General features: G+C 37.2%; 1 protein-coding gene across 1 annotated transcript in view; it reads right to left on the bottom strand.

Annotated features, from left to right (window-relative positions):
- The window catches only part of capn9 (calpain 9), an 85512-nt gene extending 63265 nt beyond the window's left edge, over positions 1–22247 (bottom strand). The window contains exons 1-2 of the mRNA XM_039748230.1: positions 21930–22247; positions 26–95 (exon numbers count right to left, since the gene is read on the bottom strand). Of these exons, the coding sequence (XP_039604164.1) occupies positions 26–95; positions 21930–22142 (283 nt within the window). The 5' untranslated portion in view covers positions 22143–22247. The remainder of the gene's footprint in view (positions 1–25; positions 96–21929) is intronic.
- Between the last annotated feature and the right edge of the window lie 291 nt (positions 22248–22538).

Below are 22538 nucleotides of genomic sequence, written 5' to 3'. Positions count from 1 at the left end.
GACACAATACTTTAATTGGACTCACCCAAGTCCCCTTGGCAAATATCTGTCCTTGTAGCCCCACCTACAATGAACTTTGGCTCTTTCTGAAATTCCTGGAACAGAGACAAAAATGGTGATTATGAAATACCCTTTTGTTTTTAAAAAATGCATATTGCTATTTTAGGTTAACATTATTTTTTATCATACATCGTCCATCTGAATGTCTTATTTAGATTACAAGTACTTTAAGGAAAATATTACAGGTAGAATAGCATTGAGTTGACAATGTTGAGGCCAGAATATGCAGCAGAACACTGAATGATGCCTAAAGTATAACAGTGGAATGGACGTGAAAGTAATAACTAATTAGAAGCAACAAAACAATAATAGTATTTCTGATTTTCTGTGTTCTTCCTAGAACTGCAAAGGCTTTTCCCAGTACTCCCCTATTACTGTTTAACCTGGCACAGTACAGGTGCATGTGTGTAAATGTTTATATCTTGTAAAAATTGAGACAACAGAACAATGCTGAGCATACCTTATGCTTGATGCTGATGGTCTGACTCCTCTTTTTTGATGAGGACAAACCGGCATGTACAAATGTGCCTTTCCATTTATATTGCTTTTGGTTCTGATCATGGTTGAAAGAAGAGCAAGTAATATTTCCATGTGCCTACCAAATATTGTCTGAATTTCAAATAATAATCTGAACCATTCTTTTTCTGTTTTTTTGTAAAGGCATTTTTAGATTAAACAATCCTTGATTACACTGAATGCCTTTTACATGCTTAATACAGTCACATCAAAGGACATACTGTATATCTAAAAGTCCATGTGTACATTGCAAATAAAACTGTTCACTTAGTGTCGGTTATGATATGCTAAGTTATATTTATTGCCCTGCTGTTATATTAAAAAAAAAAAAAGGTTTTGCGGGATGGACCCAGATTCAGAGTCGTGTACTTCAATTTAAGCCCTGTTATTCACATGTTCATATATTTTGCTTTTTCCATCTGTATCCACAACTTTATTCTGCTAGAATTCTAGTTTCCATATCCCAAACTGTACTATCTGAGTTATTAACTTAGTATTAATGACTGTGGCTGTATGTGTGAAAATTCCCTACACTAAAACTGATATCTTGTCCAGGGTTGGTCCCTGCATTAAATCTGATTCTCTCAAAGAAGGCTAAGATTCCTACTAACCTCAAATGGAAAGAGGATTTGGGAGACTGATAGACTTTATACATTTTAAAGATCAAAAGCAAATAATTATTATTTTTTTTTTATTCTTAATCTCTTCTTTATGTTTTTGGCACCTTTCATATTTGATGTGACAACAGTCTCTGGATTTGTCTAAAACATGCAAAGAGCATACTATATATAGTAGTAAAATAAAGGTTTTTAATTGTAATTCAGTTTAAGGCTGAGCATTTGCAATTAACAGAAATATAACATAAACAAAATACTCCCTTTTTACCTTAAAGAAAATGCTTAGTCGATACAGAATTGGTGGAAATTTAAAATAAAAAACAAAATTGTCCTCTTTTACTATAATGATAATGCTAACTCTATACAGAAATGATGGAGATGGAGAATATATTTATACTTGTTAGATAACAACAAGCAAGAAACTGGACAGATGTAATGTGGTGGAAGTTGTAGTAGAAATGTGCATGCAGGTGTGTCTACCTCTCCTTCATCCACCCATCCATCTATTTACTAAGTCCTCTTTGTAATATTTTAGGGTCATAGTAACCCAAAGTCAATAAAAGTGGTGTTGAGCAGAAGGCAGAAACCAACCCTGGACAAAATGCCAGTCCACGATTGGGTACACTCATACCAGGCCAAGTTTAGAGGTGCCAATTAAGTCAACATATAATCTTTGGGATGTGGAGAGAAAACAGATCTTTGACACACATATTGACTGTAGGGATGCAGACCCATTTGAAGCAGTTGACGGCTAATCTGGTAAAACTGAAAAGTTATACATAATATAGGATTAAATGTTAATTTCCTAATAGTAAACTGTTTCACTAGTATCTCCTTTTCTGATTTTTTTTTCTTTATGCTGACAGTAACAATATCCAATCAGCATTGTAATGGGTATAAATTGCTGCGATTCCTGTAATGGAACAACTGGATTTAGTAAATGGATTGACATTAAAGGCACGCATTCCTTATTCCACTGTGTTAAAATGCAAAAAGATATACAAGAATTTGATTGTATTTGGTATCTCATGAAGGAGGTATAGGAGGCGTCACTTATTACACTGTCTAGACATCTGTGTCTGTACTCCAAAGAATTACGCTAAAAGTCTGACCAGGATAAGAATTTGTCTTAGCCCAGAGTAGGACATGAGAAGTGGCTATGAAGCATCCAACACCTACAGCTAGGAGTAGATAGGAGTTCCCATGTTTAGAATGAATGTTGTCACAATTTTATGGCACCCTAAGCTGCAAAATGGTGTTTTGTAGTTCTTTGAAACTAATGCTAAGCCTTCACTATAAAGACAACAATAATATTCATAAAGACATGACTGCATTCAAATAAAAGCTTTATGCCACTCTCATGAGGTACTTTAGAGTCATACATTGAACCTGATCACTCTGCAACAGAATCAAGAATAATACTTTAATGAGCACCAAGTTGGAAAAACCAAGACATACACACTAAATGAGAGTTAATCCCGATAACAGGGATATTTATTTAACACTAAATGATTCACAGCATACTTCCAGAAAAATTACCTTCCCACTGTTATGACCATGGGAAACACCTTGTAAAATTACAGTTACTAGAACTGGCCACGGCCATTCTTAAGTTGTTTTTGAAGTTATATTCATTCTTACAGTGTTCCTGATCGACTTCCAAAGTCATGTGCCATGTCTTTCTAGCTCTATTTATCCAACATCTCATGTTTCATCAAGGGCAAGAGTAAACAACTAGCCTAACGTACACCTAGATCAGCCATTGCACAAACCTATGAACCTGTTCTCCATTTGTGATTAATAGTAACAGGCGTTCTTGTTCTCTTAATGTTCTACATATTTAGTGACTTAAATATTATTTACAATGAAAGCTAAATTATAAGAAATTACCGATTCATTTAAAATAATTTGTTTCCATGCCACATTCACACATAATATTTTGTTGGGTATACAATCCCTAAAATGGAGGACTTTTTATAAAATGATTCAATAAAAGTCCAAAGGCAATTGCAAATCACCCCAATTTATAGTTCATGTGGAATAAATAAAGATTACATTATTTGCTTAACTGATGTTTTAATCATTCATGACAGTGCCAGAAATTCAATGTCAACCTGCTGGAGACTCAAGATGTGATCAGATTTGAATTTGGTTTAATCAGACACTGGCTGGCATCCCAACCGGAATGGTGCACGATTCATTACCTGGCTGGGAGGCCACTGCACTGAATGGCCAAGAAGAAAGGCAAGTTGTTCCTTGCATTTTCCAGGAGGTGGAAACTTCTGAGTGAAGATTCTGGCATCCCGGCAGGGATGTACTGAAGTTCCTTATCTGGTAAGGAGGCCAGTGTAATGGAAGGACAGGGGGAGATGATCTATTTGAACCAATGTCACCCCCAAATATGCTGGGATTCCCCCCGAGCTAGGAATTCCACATGGACACCCACAGGTCACGCTGGGACATGTAGTCCTCTGGGGCCGCCCTGTTAAATTCCTTGGGGGCCGCTAGGGGGAAGCTATTTGAATTAGTTATCCCTACTTTGTGTGGCTTCTGTTTGACCCAGAAGTGCTTCCAATGGACTATGCCCTAGCACTGCAAGCATCCCCAGATCCAAGATAAAAGAAGCTGCTCGACTTCATCCAGGTGAGTTGGAGTTGGGTGTGGAGAATGGACAAAGAAAGAAAGAAATAGAAATTGTGCTTGTGCTGCTATTAGAAGGAATCCTTTGTAAGGTATTTGTTTAATAAACCTTGCATTTGCACCTGGGGTTTAGGGGTGCTGCAACACCCCTTACTAGTCAAAATCTTTACACACAGATGCAATGATTTACATTAGCAACAGTCCTCACTACATGAAAAATTAAGGACTACATGAAACTTGAAAACAAAATGTTTGTATGCTGAGAAGTTCTCCTGAATGAGGTTCCAGGTTTGAGATCTTTTTCCATGTAAGGAAAAAAAATATTGGACAGAACAACAATCTACTGCAGGGCACACACGTGCATAATCAGTCATATTGGGCTGAAGTAGAGTTGTTAATTGAGCTAAAATGCAAAAAAGAACCTTGAAAAATTCATCTTTCCGTAAGGCAAACATGCAAACTTCAGATGGATAGTGATTGGCATTAATTCTGATCCCTTTACAAACAGCTTATTCAGAGATAACTTTTGTTGCTTCACTCACATAGAATTTTGAATTAAAATATTCTATTGGCTGAAGTATAATCTGTGTAGTACACAGCAAATACAACTAATGATATGTATGTCACTGCAATTTATGCTTTAAATCAGGCATTTTTATGTTTAGTACAGGAAAGGCACAGAGACTGAAACATTTTATTCAATCACAGTCTCTTAATTAGAAATCGATTATTGCTTTTGAAGCAATTATTGATTAAGAAGTATTTTTATCCTTCGTTTTAGCTGTCTTGCTCATTAAGATTCCCAACCCTAAATTGCTAATTTTAGACTAAAACAAATTAATTCCCTGTAGTCAATTGCTACTTGATGCAAAGAAAGAAACCAGCACTTTACATTCCTACTGAAATTGACTTCTATCAGCACAGTAGACATCAGCCTGGCAGTGGATGTCTGTGTCCATTTGCTTTGATTGGTCTACTAGACCCTCATTTCATTGACATTTAAAGTCAGCTCAGATTTTATTTTTTCCTAACCCTAACCCCTTTGAAAAACAATTTTTTAATCTCATCTGATAAGATCGGTCAATCACACATGAACAACATCCAGAGATGTCTTGATGCACCATTTAAACACTTGGTCAGTGAACAAAAAGCCATAACTCAATAACTGGCAACCTTGATGGACAGAACTTTGCACCAGTTGTAAACCAAAAGGTTGGGCTTAAGTGCACCCTAGAAACCAATGGCAACATTTTCATTCCTTGAAAACCCATTGCAAGAGCTGAGCTCTGTATATGCTCAGTGCTCATGGCCTATCCATAACTCCCCACCTTTTCATATCTTAAATCATTCTTGAGGCAGACTGAAGACTTAAGTGCCAGCTTAAGTGAAAAATTAAAGAAAACAAACTAAGCAATTGCAACAGAAACACTCACTTAATCAGTTTTAATGTGAAAAGATGCCGACGAAAGAAGTGAAGAAGCAGGACGCTAGGGTGGAGAAAAGAAGAGCTGCTCTGGATGCAGCAAGTACATCAATCTTTGAGCAAACGAATGCTAAATGTACAGAGAAAGAGGATGAAAACTAGGAATGCTCAAGTCAGGTGTATTCACTGCACGTTAATAAATTGTATTATTTGGCTTACTTGGGTTGTTGTTGAAAAATAATCAATCACCACGTCTAAATCACATGTAGAGGAAATGAAAGTTACTTCATGTAGACTTTTGCCAATTTAAATTGTATTGATCTCTTCATAGTTAGACTGTACTAGTAATATTAAATACCAGTAGCTACGCACTGCACAATAACGTGCAGTGAATACACTTGACTTGAACATTCCTAGTTTTCATCCTCTTTCTCTGTACGTTTAGCATTCTTTTGCTCAGAGGTTTATGCGCTCGCAGCTTCCTGGGCAGCTCTTTGTTTCTCCATCTTAATGGCCCACTTTTCCTCTTCTTTCATCGGCATCTTTTCAAGTTAATATTGATTAAGTCAGTGTTTGTGTTGCAATTACTTAGTACGTTATCTTTAATTTTCCACTTAAGCTGACAGTTAAGTCTTCAATCTGCCTCAAGAATGATTTAAGATATGAAAAGCTGGGGAAGTGATGGCGAAGGTGGTAGGAATGAGAACGGCACCCAAACACATGCTCCGCATTGACGCCCTACTGCCCTCTGCCGAGATTTGATTCTACAATAAAATAAAATAAAAAGTAATAAAAATCATCACCCTGAAAGCGGATAGTAGACATCACGTAGTATATGTCTACCAAATTTCAAGTCAATAGGTGAAACGGTTTGCGAGCTACAGGTGATTTAAAATCCTGGACAGACAAACGAACAGCCACGGTAGCGTATTATATAAGAAGATAAAGGTCTTTTCAAATGTAGATTGCCAGCAACAAACCACAAAAGAAGACACCATGAATGGTCAGAAATAAGATTCTTTTATATGCCAGAATGTGTTTTTCTCTTAATGTCTCACTGTTTTGTCTTTCCACTGTCTATTTTGAGTTGCTTGGAATGATTTGGATAATTAACAATGACTGCAAGATCAAAGAAGTATATTTTGAGGGTACATGTTCCCCTAAAAATGCATTATGCTAAAATACTTTATGAGTATTCAGATTTGTATACCAGTTTCCTGCTCCTAGTCCATAGTACCATCTTGACCTGCTAGAGTTTATTGCAAGAAATTTAGTCCAGCTTAATGAAAACAGGAAGTTTAAATGTAAGGCTGCTTCAATGAAGTAGTAAATGAATATCTCGCCACCTTCTCATTAGTGAGCAAGTAAACTAGAGAAATTGTCAGTATATTTGAAAACCTATCCCTCTGTTGCTCCTGCTAAAATATTTGACACATTTTTTAAACATTAAGACAAAATAGGATGGCTTGGATGGTGTGTGTACTAAAATGTGGCAGACTTGCACCCCTTTTTAAATGAGAGAGAAAAGAAATGGCACAATAACTAATTTACTTAAGCCATGATGCAATATCCATTAGAGTCAGTCTATGAAGTGATGAAAAATTGCTAAGTGGATTTTAGAAAAAAAATTTGAGACATCAACCAGGAATTCAGTGTAATATGGGTTCTGTTCGAAGAGCAAGAGAAGGAATTATTAATGGACAACATTATTGTCTGCCTTCTTTTGTTCTCTCTGCAATGTCCCCCTAATTAAGGCCAAGACTCCCTTTCATCCAATGCATCAATGTATTCCAGTCAGAGAGCTGAGGCCTGTGCTCTGACTTTATGTGGAGAACTAACTGCTGGACATTAGATCACACTGCTGATTCTGACCTCCATTAGGACAAATAGAACACTAACACTAATAAACTTTTATTAAATGGCACTTGAGTCTGCTCCGTTCTAGAAATCAAAGTTATATTAGTCACTGCTCTTAATACATCTCCAGTATTTTTTGTTGTTGTGTTATCCAGCATTCATTTATGGCAAAGTAAATGCACAAAGTTTCAAAGATGGATGATTGGATTATTTATACACAGTTCGCTTCAGTTATTCACATCTTTAGTCCCCATACTGAAGCGCTGGCTGCAGAAAGAGTCGATTTTTAATAAATAACTAGAAGCCCAAATAACATGGTACTACTAAACGTATTTTCTAAAATTATATCATCTATATCTTTACTACATTTCTTTTTAACTGCTTACTTTAAGGTATTGTCAGCATTTCCACCCATCTATTGTGTGATGATGCTGAGTCAAGTTTGAGATAACTCAGAGCTATCAGTTACCTTCAGACTCTAGGCAGGAACCCACCAAGGACAGATAGCTTTTTAACTGAAGTTATTTTGCTTATACATACAGCCATAATCACTCACACAGCGTTCAGTGGTAATAAAAGAACAATATTAAGACAGAGAACATTCAAAGAAAAATGAATGCATCTACACTAATAAAAGGCAAAGCCCTCACTCACTCACTCATCACTAATTCTCCAACTTCCCGTGTAGGTAGAAGGCTGAAATTTGGCAGGCTCATTCCTTACAGCTTACTTACAAAAGTTGGGCAGGTTTCATTTCGAAATTCTATGCGTAATGGTCATAACTGGAACCTATTTTTCTCCATATATTGTAATGGACGTTAGCTTGATGGCCGTGGGGGGGCGGAGCTGCATGTGACATCATCATGCCTCCCACGTAATTACGTGAACTGACTGTGACCGCAGTACGTAGAAAAGAAGGAAGAGCTCCCAAAGAGTGCTGAAGAAAAACGCTGAATACTTTATTCGCGAGATACAACTTTAATGAGAAGACACAAGGTATAAACAAAACTTTGGATCACTTTGTAACGGAGTTAAAATTGGTGTAGCGAGAAACTTCTAAGTACCGGGTCTTAGCTATCATTAAATAAAGCCATGGACATCGCAACATCACACAAGAGAGCAGCTCACATGAACTGACTGAACGCAGTACGAGTGATCACTTCCATGCATCAAACCTGTTCAAAAAACGCATTACACAATTGACAAGGTAGGAAAAGAATATGCGCCGAGTTGAGCTATACAGCTAATGCGGTCTTGCGGAAGCAACTTCGTCACGCTGCCACCAAATACTCACAGAAAAATCCACAAGTTAATGCACACGCTGTCTCTAGAGTTTCTCCACACTCAATGTATTCCTCGCATCCCCTTTATACCCTCTGACCTCCCATTTCAATTCAGATGCCTCCAATTTCCAGTAAGGCTCTGCTGTGCGATGACAAGTAATAAGTCTAAGGTACAGACCCTACAAAACGATTCCATTGATTTCAGGCAAGATTGCTTTTCTCCTGGACAACTATATGTTGCATTCTCAAGAGTGAGCTCGCGCAGCTTCATCATATTACAACCGGAGTGCAGCCAGAAACTTTTAAGTGCCGCGTCTTACCTAACATTAAATAAAGCCGTGGACATCGCAACATCACACAAGAGAGCAGCTCACATGATCTGACTGAACGCAGTACGAGTGATCACTTCCATGCATCAAACCTGTTTAAAAAACGCAATACACAATTGACAAGGTGATGGCTTTATATGGCGTTCGTTTATAAAACAGCAGAGAAGCTGTGTAAAGGCTGTTTCACAAAAAACCAGCGGAGCATCTTATATGAGCAGGCAGTCAGCTAAAGAAGAGAATCAATAAATATCTATAATCGTAATAAACGAACAAAAAATAACGTACAAGCCGTGGATTAAATAAAGGAAATGGGTACCTGAACAGTAAAGTAAGTCTCGAATAGCTACACAATAACTATAAGAATCGTAATAAACGAGCAATAAAACAGTTCAGAACCGCGAAGCAAGGAAAAACGATGGCCTTATATGGCGTTCGGTTATAAAGCAGCGGAGAAGCTGTGTGAAGGCAGCTACACAAAAAAACAGCAGAGCGCCACACTCTGAATGTATTCCTGGCATCACCGTTATACCCCCTGATCTCCCATTTCAATTGAAATGCCTCAAATTTCCAGTAAGGCTCTGCTTCGCTATGACAATTAATAAGTCTCAGGGACACACCCTACAAAAGGTTGCCATTGATTTGAGGCAACATTCCTCCTGGACAAAACTATACGTTGCATTCTCAAAAGTAATCTCAGTGCACAGCTTGGTCATATTACAACCGGACTGCTGAACTGACAACGTGGTATACAAAGAGATCCTTAACAGATAGTTATTGGTATATTTTTCCTCATTTAAAAGCAGTTCTTTGTCGCTGCGAAGCGCAGGGATTTTTCTATATACAGTATATATATATATATATGTAGATATATATGTATGTATGTATGTATGTTTATATATATATATGTAGATATGTATATATATGTGTATATATATATATGTGTATATATGTAGATATGTATATATATGTAGATCTGTATATATATGTATATATGTGTCTGTGTATATAAACTGCTCAAAAAAATTAAAGGAACACTTTGAAAACACATCAGATCTCAATGGGAAAAAGAAATCCTCCTGGATATCTATACTGATATAGACTGGGTAATGTGTTAGGAACTAAAGGATGCCACATCGTTTGATGGAAATGAAAATGATCAACCTACAGAGCACTGAATTCAAAGACGCCCCAAAAATCAGAGTGAAAAATTATGTGGCAGGCTAGTCCATTTTGCCAAAATTTAATTGCAGCAACTCAAAATTGTACGCAGCACTTTGTATGGCCCCTGTGTTCTTGTATACATGCCTGACAACATCGGTGCATGCTTCTAATGAGATGACAGATGGTGTTGTGGGGGATCTCCTCCCAGATCTGGACCAGGGCATCACTGAGCTCCTGGACAGTCTGAGGTGCAACCTGGTGGCATTGGATGGACCAAAACATAATGTCCCAGAGGTGTTCTATTGGATTTAGGTCAGGAAAGTGTGGTGGCCAGTCAATGGTATCAATTCCTTCATCCTCCAGGAACTGCCTGCATACTCTCACCACATGAGGCCAGGAATTGTCGTGCACCAGGAGCCACTGTACCAGCATAGGGTCTGACAATGGGTCCAAGGATTTCATCCTGATACCTAATGGCAGCCAAGGTGCCTTTGTCAAGCCTGTAGTGGTCTGTGTGACCCTCCATGAATATGCCTCCCCAGACAATCATTAACCCACCACCAAACTGCTCATGCTGAATGATGTTACAGGCAGCATAATGTTCTCCATGGCTTCTCCAGACCCTTTCACTTCTGTCACGTGCTCAGGGTGAACCTGCTCTCATCTGTAAAAAGCACAGGGCACCAGTGGTGCATCTGCCAATTCTGGTATTCTATGGCGAATGCCAATTGAGCTGCATGCTGCTGGGCAGTGAGCTCAGGGCCCATTAGAGGACATGGGGCCCTTGGGTCACCCTCATGAAGTCTTTCTGGTTGTTTGGTCAGAGACATTCACACCAGTGTCCTGCTGGAGGTCATTTTGTAGGGCTCTGGCAGTGCTCATCCTGTTCCTCTTGCCCAAAGGAACAGATACTGGTCCTGCAGATGGGTTATGGACCTTCTATGGCCCTCTCCGGCTCTCCTAGAGTAACTGCTTGTCTCCTAGAATCTCCTCCATGCCCTTGAAACTGTGCAGGGAGACACAGCAAACCTTCTGGCAATGACACGTATTGATGTGCCATCCTGGAGAAGTTGGACTACCTGTGCAACCTGGTAGGGTCCAGGTATCGCCTCATGCTACCAGTAGTGACACTGACTGTAGCCAAATGCAAAACTAGTGAAGAAACAGTCAGAAAAGATGAGGAGGGAAAAATGTCAGTGGCCTCCACTTGTTAAACCATTCCTGTTTTGGGGGTCATCTCATTGTTGCCCCTCTAGTGCATCTGTTGTTAATTTCTTTAACACCACAGCAGCTGAAACTGATTAACAACCCCCTCTGCTACTTAACTGACCAGATTAATATCCCATAAGTTTCATTGACTTTATGCTATACTCTGATTAAAAAGTGTTCCTTTAATTATTTTGAGCAGTATATATATATATGTATATATATGTAGATGTGTATATGTATATATATATAGATATGTGTATGTGTAGATATGTGTATATGTAGATATGTTTATATGTGTGTGTGTCTGTGTGTGTGTGTGTATATATATATATATATATATGACAGCAACACTCATAACAGTCACAAAACAATTACATTGAAAATCATGTTACGTTATTTTTAATGTTTCCTTTTCTTTTTCATAACTTCTTTAACACAGTACTTCTCTGCTGCGTAGTGCGGGTATTTTGCTAGTCTTCTAATAAAGTAGCATGTCAAGAAATCTTTTTTCATTTCTCTGCAATATTCTGAAAGTCCACTAGGGGTCAATATTCACATCCTTCTTATCCTAGTATCTGTTAAGTGATTTGCTTGAAACATATCATAGATTCAAAAAGTGGGGCAAAATAGAAGGAATCCAATGAGTATTAAAAAGAAAATTGGCAGAGTAAATACTTGTATACAGAGGTGAATAGAAATGTGAGATACTGCAAAGAGTGCAATTAGCATGTGAGGCACAAAACAGGAAAGCTAATGAACTAAAAGAAGCACTACTAGATATCCTGTATTTCTTAGAACACTGATTCAGTTTCGGTGACCCCACTCATTCATAGTAAATGTTTATTTGTCCCATGTTTTATATCCTGACTAATTTTTCAGTACAGTAAATTATGCATATGTTGCACTGTGCAGCGTTGTATCAACATTGTCATTAGTTGTAGACCTTACCAAAAAGTCTGTGCTGTGTTGCTTTAGCAAGACTGTTTCAAGTGTGAAGTACCAAAACTAAGACAAACAATGCAGCCCAAAATGGTTTTTGTTTTTTATTCTTTTTTTTCTATAACATTGTTGACTGGTTTTAATGCGCAATTTTAGAAATTGTAGGTGCATGTTTGCATATTATAATGTGGTCCTATTGCTTTTTGCTGCTTTGTTGATAGTTGGAAGTGCGTAAGGAGTTGTCCACAGTGCACAGATAAGGTAATCTGCTTGATTTGAGTGGCTGTGTAGGCTCTTCTTAGAATTTGGTGGAATTTTTGTTTGTGCAAGCAATGGTAACTGGGAGGAAAATACAAGGCATGGTCTAAATAAAACACTGAAATGGAAAATTAAAAATGTGATTACATGTTGAGTATTTATATTTTTTTCATAAGATACTCGGCTGCAGTACTCCAATTTCCACCCCACCTTACATTGATTCTGAAAGAATCAGGTCACTAAATAAAAGATATGCTATTGAAACAACAGTCCACCTCCACTACACTAAAACTGCATCCTGTGCTGCCAGGTATAATAAACTGTCACAGGACACAGGATGGTGCACTGATGTCATCACTAGTGACTACTGAAGCGACCAATGGCTACCACTTATATCATCATCCACAACATGGCAGTTCCTATTGCAAATAATGATTTCATTTATAACAACAGGAAATATATTTAATAACAGTAATAATTCCAAAAATTTAATTAATCAATTTATTATGCCCTAATGATATGTCAATAGCAAATAAAAATTGCAACAGTAAGCATCCCCAAAATTAAATACAATGAATTAAGGGAATCACTCCAACCAAAAATATTTTTTTTATATATTTACATGAAATTTGTAGTTGTGGGCAAGAACAATTTTTAATCTTTTTAAAGATTTGTTTTAGTGATCAAAGTACATGACAAAGATTCTGATTGAGCCACATGTCTGTTATTCATTCATATTACCAAAACATGCACAATATATATATATATATATTTTTTTTTTACAAAATATTACTAATATATACTTCCAGAAAACTCCGCACGCAAGATAAAGGGGAAAGGTGCTTTTCCGTAACACTGTTTTTGAGGTCCACCACTCCCTCTAATTCATTGGTCAAGAATCCTGTCTTCTCTTTTATGCACACAGCTCACCAGTATTTACAGGAAATGGGCTCTTCCTTTCCTACACTGTAACCCTGATTCTGTCACTGCCTCCATGTTCTCTGCAGACCACCTATAAAATATTATGCCCCTCTTTAACTTAATCGTATCGTAGCAGTGTCCCCAGTAGGGAAACTGTGTGCAAGAAGTGAAAAGAAGAAAAGGACAGGAAGTGGAATTTACAAGGCACTAGTAAGGTATTGGCTTGCACTGAAGTCATGTGACTTCCAAGATGAATAGACTTTCTTAGTTTTGGCCACTTGGACAAAATACTTATAAATGTTACTGAGTGGTTGATCGGGCCTCAGGTGTAAGCATCTTCCCCATTGACATTCAGATTACAGATATCCACTTAGTGTTTCCATTTACATAGTATATCTTAACAAATGTGAAATGCCTTTCATTCTTTATGTGTCATCTCTTTTGGGCTGTATGAACACCTCAAATAAAATTAAGTAATGTTTTTGTTTAAGTGTTTCACATATGTTATTGGTTATTTTAAAACTTCTACAGAAATTTGACTAATGTGTGCTTTACCCAAATCCAGACAACAAGGAATGCACTGTGATCAAAAACAGTGATAATAGTAGCATATTTTATTCTGCATCTCTAATCATATTTGAAATTCTGTAGAATGCCATTGTTAGAGATGGCTATAAATTATCTGTAATCTGTAAGCGAAAAATCTAGAAACAATTGATGTTGTCCACTTTAATTTCTAAATACGGAATTGTTTGCTGATTGGTCAACTAAACATTATCTGCCATACAGGAAGAACTAATTCCAGGGATGGCAACAATGAATTAATTACTGCAAACTTGTGTGGAATTCATCCTTACTCTATTGCACTCTATGGATGATCCTTCTCTGCTTGAGCCAATGGTAAATTACACCTTCTTGTTTTTGTTGCATACCACATTACCTGGAAGCCACTTCACAGTACAACAGTAAAAGTTCTCTTAATGTTTAAAAAAAATGAAATAGGTTTGTAGGATGGATGCCAGTTGTCATTTTAAACTTCTTCAACAAGAAAATGGGGGTACAGAAGTTGCCTACAGGTAAATACCGCACAATCATTATAAAGTATATCTTCACACAATGAATAGCAGATACATTGAATTAGATATTAAGTTGTGTAGCTTTAAATTAACACAAGTTTTTAAAAAAAGTTTTACTTGTGAACCCTTTTTACCAATGTCAGAATGATAAACCTATTTTCTTGCCACCTTACACTTTCACTGGAGATTGCCAAGGCATGTTGCTGCAGATTTATAGCAAGGGTTGAATATGGTCTACTGCTTCATATGTCCATATTGCAGTATTTTATCATATTATTTTTAATTGTTGCTTTTCTCTTTTCTATTATATAATAAGCCTTTGCCTACAGTTTTATGGTTTTTCATTTGCTGGAATGCTTAAAGATTAAAGCCATGTAACAATTTGAAATGTGCTGTATATACAGTAGTGCTGCGAGTATACTGTAGTATACACTGTGTGCACAATTATTAGGCAAGTTGTATTTTCGAGGATTAATTTTAATATGGAACAAACACAGTGCTATCAGTCAATCCAAAATGTTAATAAACCTGAAACCTGAATGTTTCACAACGGAAATGTGAGTGTGAACATCATCAGGGGTATACATATGTGCACAATTATTAGGCAACTATTAGTGTGCAGATTTATTATGCAACTAAAGGAAAAATGAAAATTTTCCCATCTCACTTGTTTATTTTCATCTGTTATAGTGAGAATAATAAACAAACACCTCAAAATTTACAAATAAACATCTCTGACATTTCAAAAAAAATAAATCATTCAATCAATGACCAATATAGCCACCCTTCTTTCCAATAACAGTCATAAGCCTTTCCATTCATGGAGTCTGTCAGTTTCTTGATCTGTTGACGATCAGCTTTTGTGGAGCAGTGACTACAGCCTCCCAGACACTCTTCAGAGAGGTGTATTGTTTTTCTCCCCCGTAAATCTAGCGTTTAAGAAGTGCCCACAAGTTCTCGATAGGGTTTAGGTCAGATGAGGAAGGGGGGCCATGTCATTATTCCTTCATCTTTAAGGCCTTTACTGGCTGGCCACGCAGTGGAGAACTTCGATGCAAGTGATGGAGCATTGGCCTGCATAAAAATCATGGTCTTCTTCCTGTATCACTGTTTGAAGAAAGTGTCTTCAAAAACTGGCAGTAGGTTTGGGAGTTGATTTTGAGTTCATCTTCAATGCAAAAGGTCCAACTAGCTCATCTTTAAAAATACCAGCTCATACCAGTACCCCACCTCCACGTTGGTGTGGAGCTCTGTGCCCATTACTGATCCACAGGTCCATCCATCTGGTCCATCAAGAGTCACTCTCATCTCATCGTTTCATAAAACCTTTGAAAAAAATCTGTCTTCAGATATTTCTTGGCCCAGTTTTGACGTTTCAACTTATGTTTCTTGTTCAGTGGTGGTTGGGTTTCAGCCCTCCTTACCTTGGCCATGTCTTTGAGCACTGAACACCTTGTACTTCTGGGCACTCCAGGTAGGTTGCAGCTCTGGAATATGAAAGTACTGGAGGATAATGGGTTCCTGGTAGCTTCACGTTTGATTCTTCTCAAATCTTTGGCAGCTAATTTGCGTCTTTTGTTCTCAACATGTTTCTTGCGACCCTGTTGACTATTTGCAACAAAATGTTTGATGGTTCTGTGATCACACACCAATATCTTAGCAGTTCCAAAAGTGCTGCATCCCTCTGAAAGACTTTTTACAATTTTTGACTTTTCAGAGTCAGTTAAATCTCTTTTTTGGCCCGTTTTGCCTGAGGAAAACTAGCTGCCTAATAATTCTGCACACCTTGATATAGGGTGTTGATCTCCTTAGGCCACACCCTCCCTCATTACACAAATACACATCACCTGACGTGCTTAAATCCAATAAGCATTCAAGTTAATACAGCTTGGAGTTGGAATATACGCATTAAAAATGATGATATGGTCAAAATACTCACTTGCCTAATAATTGTGCACACAGTGTACAATCTGTGGACAGGTGTCTTTTATACTCTGAAAATTCTTCTGTGTCATAAACCTGCTGCAGATCATGTCACCATCTTCTGCTGTACAAATAACTTAAATATAAGAGTCCATCTTTAATGTTGATGGCTTAAGAAGGATCAGGAAACATGGAGCAGGGCAAAATTGGTACAAATTACCCTATGCTATGTGGGTTTTTCTTTAGCCAGCCTGGAATATGAAAGAATTAAATTGATTGGCCCTAATGTCAGGGGTTACTTCAGAACAGTATCAGAAAAAATAATTTGCTAAGACTCTTTCGTAAATTAAGTTGCCATGTCCTTGCTGTAGGGCATTTCATCCCACCCTCTGCCGTAGGCATTGCCACTACATTCTTTTCAGAAGGAAAGTACACAAATTGTAAAGTACTGTATGTGTTATAAGTTCTTCTGCTCGCTGTTCTGAATACACTCACTTTATAGTTTTGCATACTGTTGCTAGTCATACATCATCCGATCATCCATCCATTTTTCAAAGCCTCTTATTCTGAACAGGGATGTAGGGAATCTGGAGCCTATCCCAACAAGGACTGGATGCAAGTCAGGAACAGTCCAATAACAAGGCACCGGTCTGTTGCAAACACACACACACACACACATACACACACCTTAGGGCCAATTTAGTATTGCCAATTCCCCTAACCTGCATTTCTTTGGACTGTGGGAAGAAACCAGAGCACCCAGAGGAAACCCACATGGATGCTGGGAGAACTCGGGACATATACCCCAGTGTTCTTGATGTGAGGCAGCAGCACTATCACTGTGCCATCATGCTACCCACCATGCATCATATACTGCAAAATAAAAAAAAACTTGTCTGCTGACACGCATAAACTTAATGTTCTGGTAAAAACAGGTTAAAATAAAAAAAAAAATACAATTACTTCCATCACATTTATGTGATTTTTTTCAACTTATCTTCAGTTGATAACTCTACTGGCATAATCCTTGTGAGTAAGGAGCAGTCACGGCACATTCCTGTGACCTACATTCATGTAGTTTGACATCCCCAGTTACTTAGTCAGACGTACTGTATCTGTAACTCATCCTGACAAATTTAAACAGGTTTGATTTTGTCTTAAGTTGTGCGAGCGAGTTTCAGTTAGCTAGAGCTGACAACCAATGAGCGCTCACCCAGAGCTACAATTCACAGAACAAGGTCCAAAAGAAAGCAGGAACGTGGGTGTTTTGGATCACACAAACAAAGCAAAGACCCATCCATGTGATGTCTCATGTTTGTTCCAAAAAGACAGAACTGGAAAAGAAAATTAGAAGGGCCAATACTGTGGCCAAACTTAATACACACACACACACACACACACATATATATATATATATATATATATATATACAGTATATATATATATATATATATATATATATAAGTCTTCATGCAGAAACTGGCTCTGTCAAGCAGCTAATTACTGGCTGTCAAAATGTAACAAGCTTAAAATACTTTAAAAGTGTGAAACTATGCAAAAGGATTTTCACTGAGTAGTGTAATTTGTCATCCCCTTTGATTCCTGGTCATGTAATCTAATGTCTTCAAGGATACGAAATCGGCAACCTCAGATTATAAATTTGACATTCCCTCTGACTAGAAGTCATGTCATTTGCTGCCATCTTTTTCAACCAGATTATAACTCCATTCAGACTGAAAGTACCTATCCACATAGAAGAGAGTTAGCCCAAGTTACAGTCACTTCATGTTACAATGTTGGTAAACCAAGGTGTGCAACGTGACACAGTAATAGCCACTCTTAATGTTTCATGTCCTCATACAGTCTTGAAGGTTTGTTTAAAATCAGTGACTTGAACAATAGTTACTGATAGGACATGGAGTGAAAACATCTTAAAATGTACTTAAAGCAATCCACATTGTATTTATAAATTATGTTATATATCTTCTACATTTAGGCATGTAGTGCAGTAAGTTTTTATTAACATTTTATTAATACAGCCAATTTGTTGTCGTAAAATGTCAGTTGAAAATAAATACCCCTCAAGTACAAATATTTAATTTATTTATTGATTTATTAATTATTTTTTTCTGAATCCACTCTTTATAACTTGATCAGACTGACTGGAATTTGGAGAAATGCTATTGCTAAGTGGATACCACAACATTTAGGTGAAGATAAATAAAGGATTAGGATAAAGAACATTAGAAGGTGTTTCTTCACATAGAGATCCATAGGTACATGCAGTTAGTGTGTGTAATAATGTTACTTTTCAAATCTTATAAAGTCCACTTATTGATACTTCTGATATTGCTAACTTATACATCTTTGTACAATTATATTGAGTTGAATGTCTTCTCCTCATCCATACATACTGTATGTACTTATGATATTTTTTATTATATCCTACTTTTGTAAAAAAATTGTCTAATTTGATTCAAATATGCTGTATATAAGATATAAGGTCTATTAGTCTGTCAAGTAATTACTCGCAAATTACTGGGACTGGAACCTTGATCTTGGTCTTCATCAAAAGTTTATGACCAGATACAATGTGGAAATTCAAAAGATGCTTGTGGATTTATTAAAGGACAAACAAAGTAAAAAGGCTAAAAGGAAAAAACAGTGACATCTGTGGTGCATTAAGCAAATCACAGAAGCACTAAAATAGTTCTTTGCATTTACTGTATATAGCACTTTTCTCACTACTCAAAGCACTCAGCAATTGCAGGTTCGGAGCCTTGCTCAAGGGTCCAACAGAGCAGAGTCCCTTTTGGTATTTATGGGATTCGAACCGGCAACCTTCCGATTGCCAGGAAGAAGAAGAAGAACAGTGCTTGATACAGAATCCAAGAATGACAAAGAAAGAGAAATGTAAGTGATAATTAAATCCATGTTCAGAATTATTAGTGAAGTGTGAGTTCTTATGTGTGTAAATATCTGGCAGGGAGTTACTTTTTTATATCTAGCCTATTGTTTTGTCACACATCCTGCTCTGTGACATCAAAGGATCCTTGCTTTACCATCTTCAAAACAAGGTGCTTAGAAAAACAACATCCAGTCTTGGAATGTATTATATTAATTGATCTTCAAACATTATTAAACATGTACAGCAAAGTGTTTATGAACGTGAACTATAAATATTTAACTTTAATAGTCATGGTGTGACCAGAAAAACATGAGAGAATATCCTGAAAATGCTGTAAAGAATTGTTTCAATTGGATAATGGGTAACATAAATTTACAAAGGAGGGATACCTCTGTGTTCATTCCACACATCTAAATCCTTCAATATGTTGAAGAAGAAGAAAATCCTTTACATTTAATTAAAGCCATTTTTGGGACATCTGTTAACCCTGAATTAAAAAATGAAAACAAAGGCAATGTCATCCTTTGCCCGAAAAGTGTGAACTATAGTACTTTGACATTAAACACGTGTGTCATATGCAAACTGATGGAAGGCAAGAAAAGATGCACTTTTACTTCTGAAGATGAAAATGATCAATTTAACTTCCCCACTGAATGTAGCTCTTTGAATTTAACTCTTTGATGCCTTCAGGACTAACACCTCTCTTAAAAAAGGTACAATCATCATGTTTCTTAGAAACCTTATAGGAACAGTCAGTGGCACCAGATGAGTCTGATGACATCACAGGATCATTCATTGGTGTAATGCATGCATGGCAGTGACTACTGTCTACTAAGGACCAAACTGTGCCTTTTAAAATCAAAAAAGCACTATTACCCATTTACCATTGAGACTGTTGCTTTAGGCAGCCCTTTATTGTAATAGTGCTTTTTTGATCAATAATTTTTCAGAAAAGAAAAAAAATAAATAAAGTCATGTGGACTTCTTACAAGGAATTTGGTTTCCCACATAGACTAAAGGTTTGAAGTCAGGTTCATTGGCTTCTTGCAATTATTCTAGTAGGAGTGAATATCGATTTGTGCATGAGAGTTCTTTGCGATGGAAGGGACACCGGACTGATTACCAATGCTGTTGCGCGAACTCCACTTCCCTGTAACCCTGTTGTGTCCCATGGTTCATGGAAAATGGCATTTGCATAGAGACATGCAATTCATTTTAGCATAACTAACCTAAATATTTTATATTCTTGAACAGAATACAGAGATATATTAGCATGTTAGTTGAGTGGTTTTCACAATACTGATTGTTTGACTTCTCCCTTTTTACTGTTAATAATCAGACTAGTAGATCTCATTTCATATATTTAAACAAACAAAAAAAAAGTAAGACAAGTAAATGCTGATGAGATGACCTTTGAAATTACATTTCTGACAGGTTAGCTGATAGTGTCTAAAAAAATCAATCAATAATTTACCTCTTAAGATCACAGCATAATTCTGAAACCTGTTTAATCTAAGTTAGGAGTGCACAGGGGGTGAACCTATCTGAGAAGCACTGGGTGCATGACAGAAAACGGTCCATCACAGAGCCCACTCAAACACACTAGGTCCAGTTTGGAATTACAGGTTCACCTAACCTGCATGCCTTTGGATATGTGGAGAGAAAATCAGAGCACCCCGAAGAAAACAGACATGGTGAGAATTTGTAAACTTAGAATCTGTGCATGGCAACTACTGTGATTCCTTCTTCAGAGAATATATTGCATCAAAGTATCTATCTATCTATCTATCTATCTATCTATCTATCTATCTATCTATCTATCTATCTATCTATCTACATATTATTAAACTCTCTAATACTGAAAACTGCTTTAACGTTAAAATGAAATTACTTTTTCTTTTTCAAAACAATATCATTTTTTCATTTTCCAAAATGCTTGCTCATTGCAGATATACAGGGAGACACAGTTTATACTAGCTGCATTGGGAACAGGAGGCAACCCGTGATGGCCAGCCAGTCTATCTCAAACAACACATGTACACACCCTGGGCCAGTTTAAAGACACCATGTCTTTAAGATATATGAGGTAACTTGCTTACTTTTAGAAAGCCCACGCATGGATAAGTGTAAACTTCACAGAGAGAATGCCAGGGCATGGAGTTGAACTCTTTGAGCTGTGAGGCGTCAATAGGCATGTTTGTAAAACTGACATGATACATTAATTCCCAAACTGACAGTAAGCAACTATCAGAGAGAGAACTTACAGTGTGCATTGTAGTTATGTATTCTCTGCACATTTAGTTTTACATGTGCCACCTTAAATCCTCCTTATAAATATTCTCAGCATTCCAATTTTGAAAACGTTAAAGTAATGGATGTAGTGTATGGAAAGACAACCATATTGATCAGTCGGTCTGAATGACGGTTTAACTTTAAGTTGCATCAATTTATGTCATGCTGTAAGAAGAAGGCATCACAGTGCCGATTTCTCACCTTCACTTTCCTAAACCTAACACACTTTTTATATTACAGGAAGGTCAAGTCCTCCTTCTCTTCTGATTCTGCATATTACACTTAAAAACTTAAAACATTTAAAGAGGTAAGGCTTTTGTTATGCTTAGAGTCGCTAGGCTGACCTCCTCTCTTTCTCTTTCCTATGTTGCTCATGAGCCCCTTATAAAAATTTTCTCTTTTCGACCACCAATAACATCCATCATCCCAACCCTGACAATACAAGTCTCTTAATTTTAATTTTAAATCAAACTAAACTAATATTTCTGATTAACAGATGATTGAAAAGTACACTTACCCCAGGCCTTTTCCATTCAAAAGGAATAGGGGGTTTCTGGCTGTAAAAAAGAGACGACTCAGTTGCAGGGAAGTCTGGATCACAGAAGAGTTTTTTATTTTGCAGGCACTCCCTCTTCAGCTGTTCGTAGGTCCTGCCATCTGACTGCGTGCTTTGTGCCTCTTGCTCCTGGTTGCCTCCATTCTGCATGGTGGGCTGGTAAATGGTTGGCATCCTCTTGCAGAAACACTGACCCAAAGCAAGGCTCTAAACTAACTAGAAGAAGCCACAGGTAAAGATTCCAGCTGGTTTATGTGCAGAGAATGAAAACGGACCCCACCCTTTACACCTGCTGATAACAACACAAGGGTCACGCCTTCGAGAACAGGCTTGACATCCCTGGCAGGCAACAAGCCAGTCTTGTTTGCCTGATTCAAAGAATTTGCCTGCCAGGGGAACTGCAGGAGCAGCAGCTTCAAACAAAGCTAAGCAGGGTTTAGATTTTTTCGGTGTTTTAAATTCTTCTGTTTTAATTAATTGTATAATATATTGTAATAATAACTAAATGACAAAATACAAGACTTTAACGAAGATACCATCCTTTGAAACACTTTGTGTGTGATGTTTGTG

Source organism: Polypterus senegalus, chromosome 3, assembly GCF_016835505.1.
Source record: "Polypterus senegalus isolate Bchr_013 chromosome 3, ASM1683550v1, whole genome shotgun sequence".
NCBI lineage: Eukaryota > Metazoa > Chordata > Cladistia > Polypteriformes > Polypteridae > Polypterus > Polypterus senegalus.
Note: the sequence above shows the minus strand (reverse complement) of the source record. Positions and strands in the feature narration are given on the sequence as shown.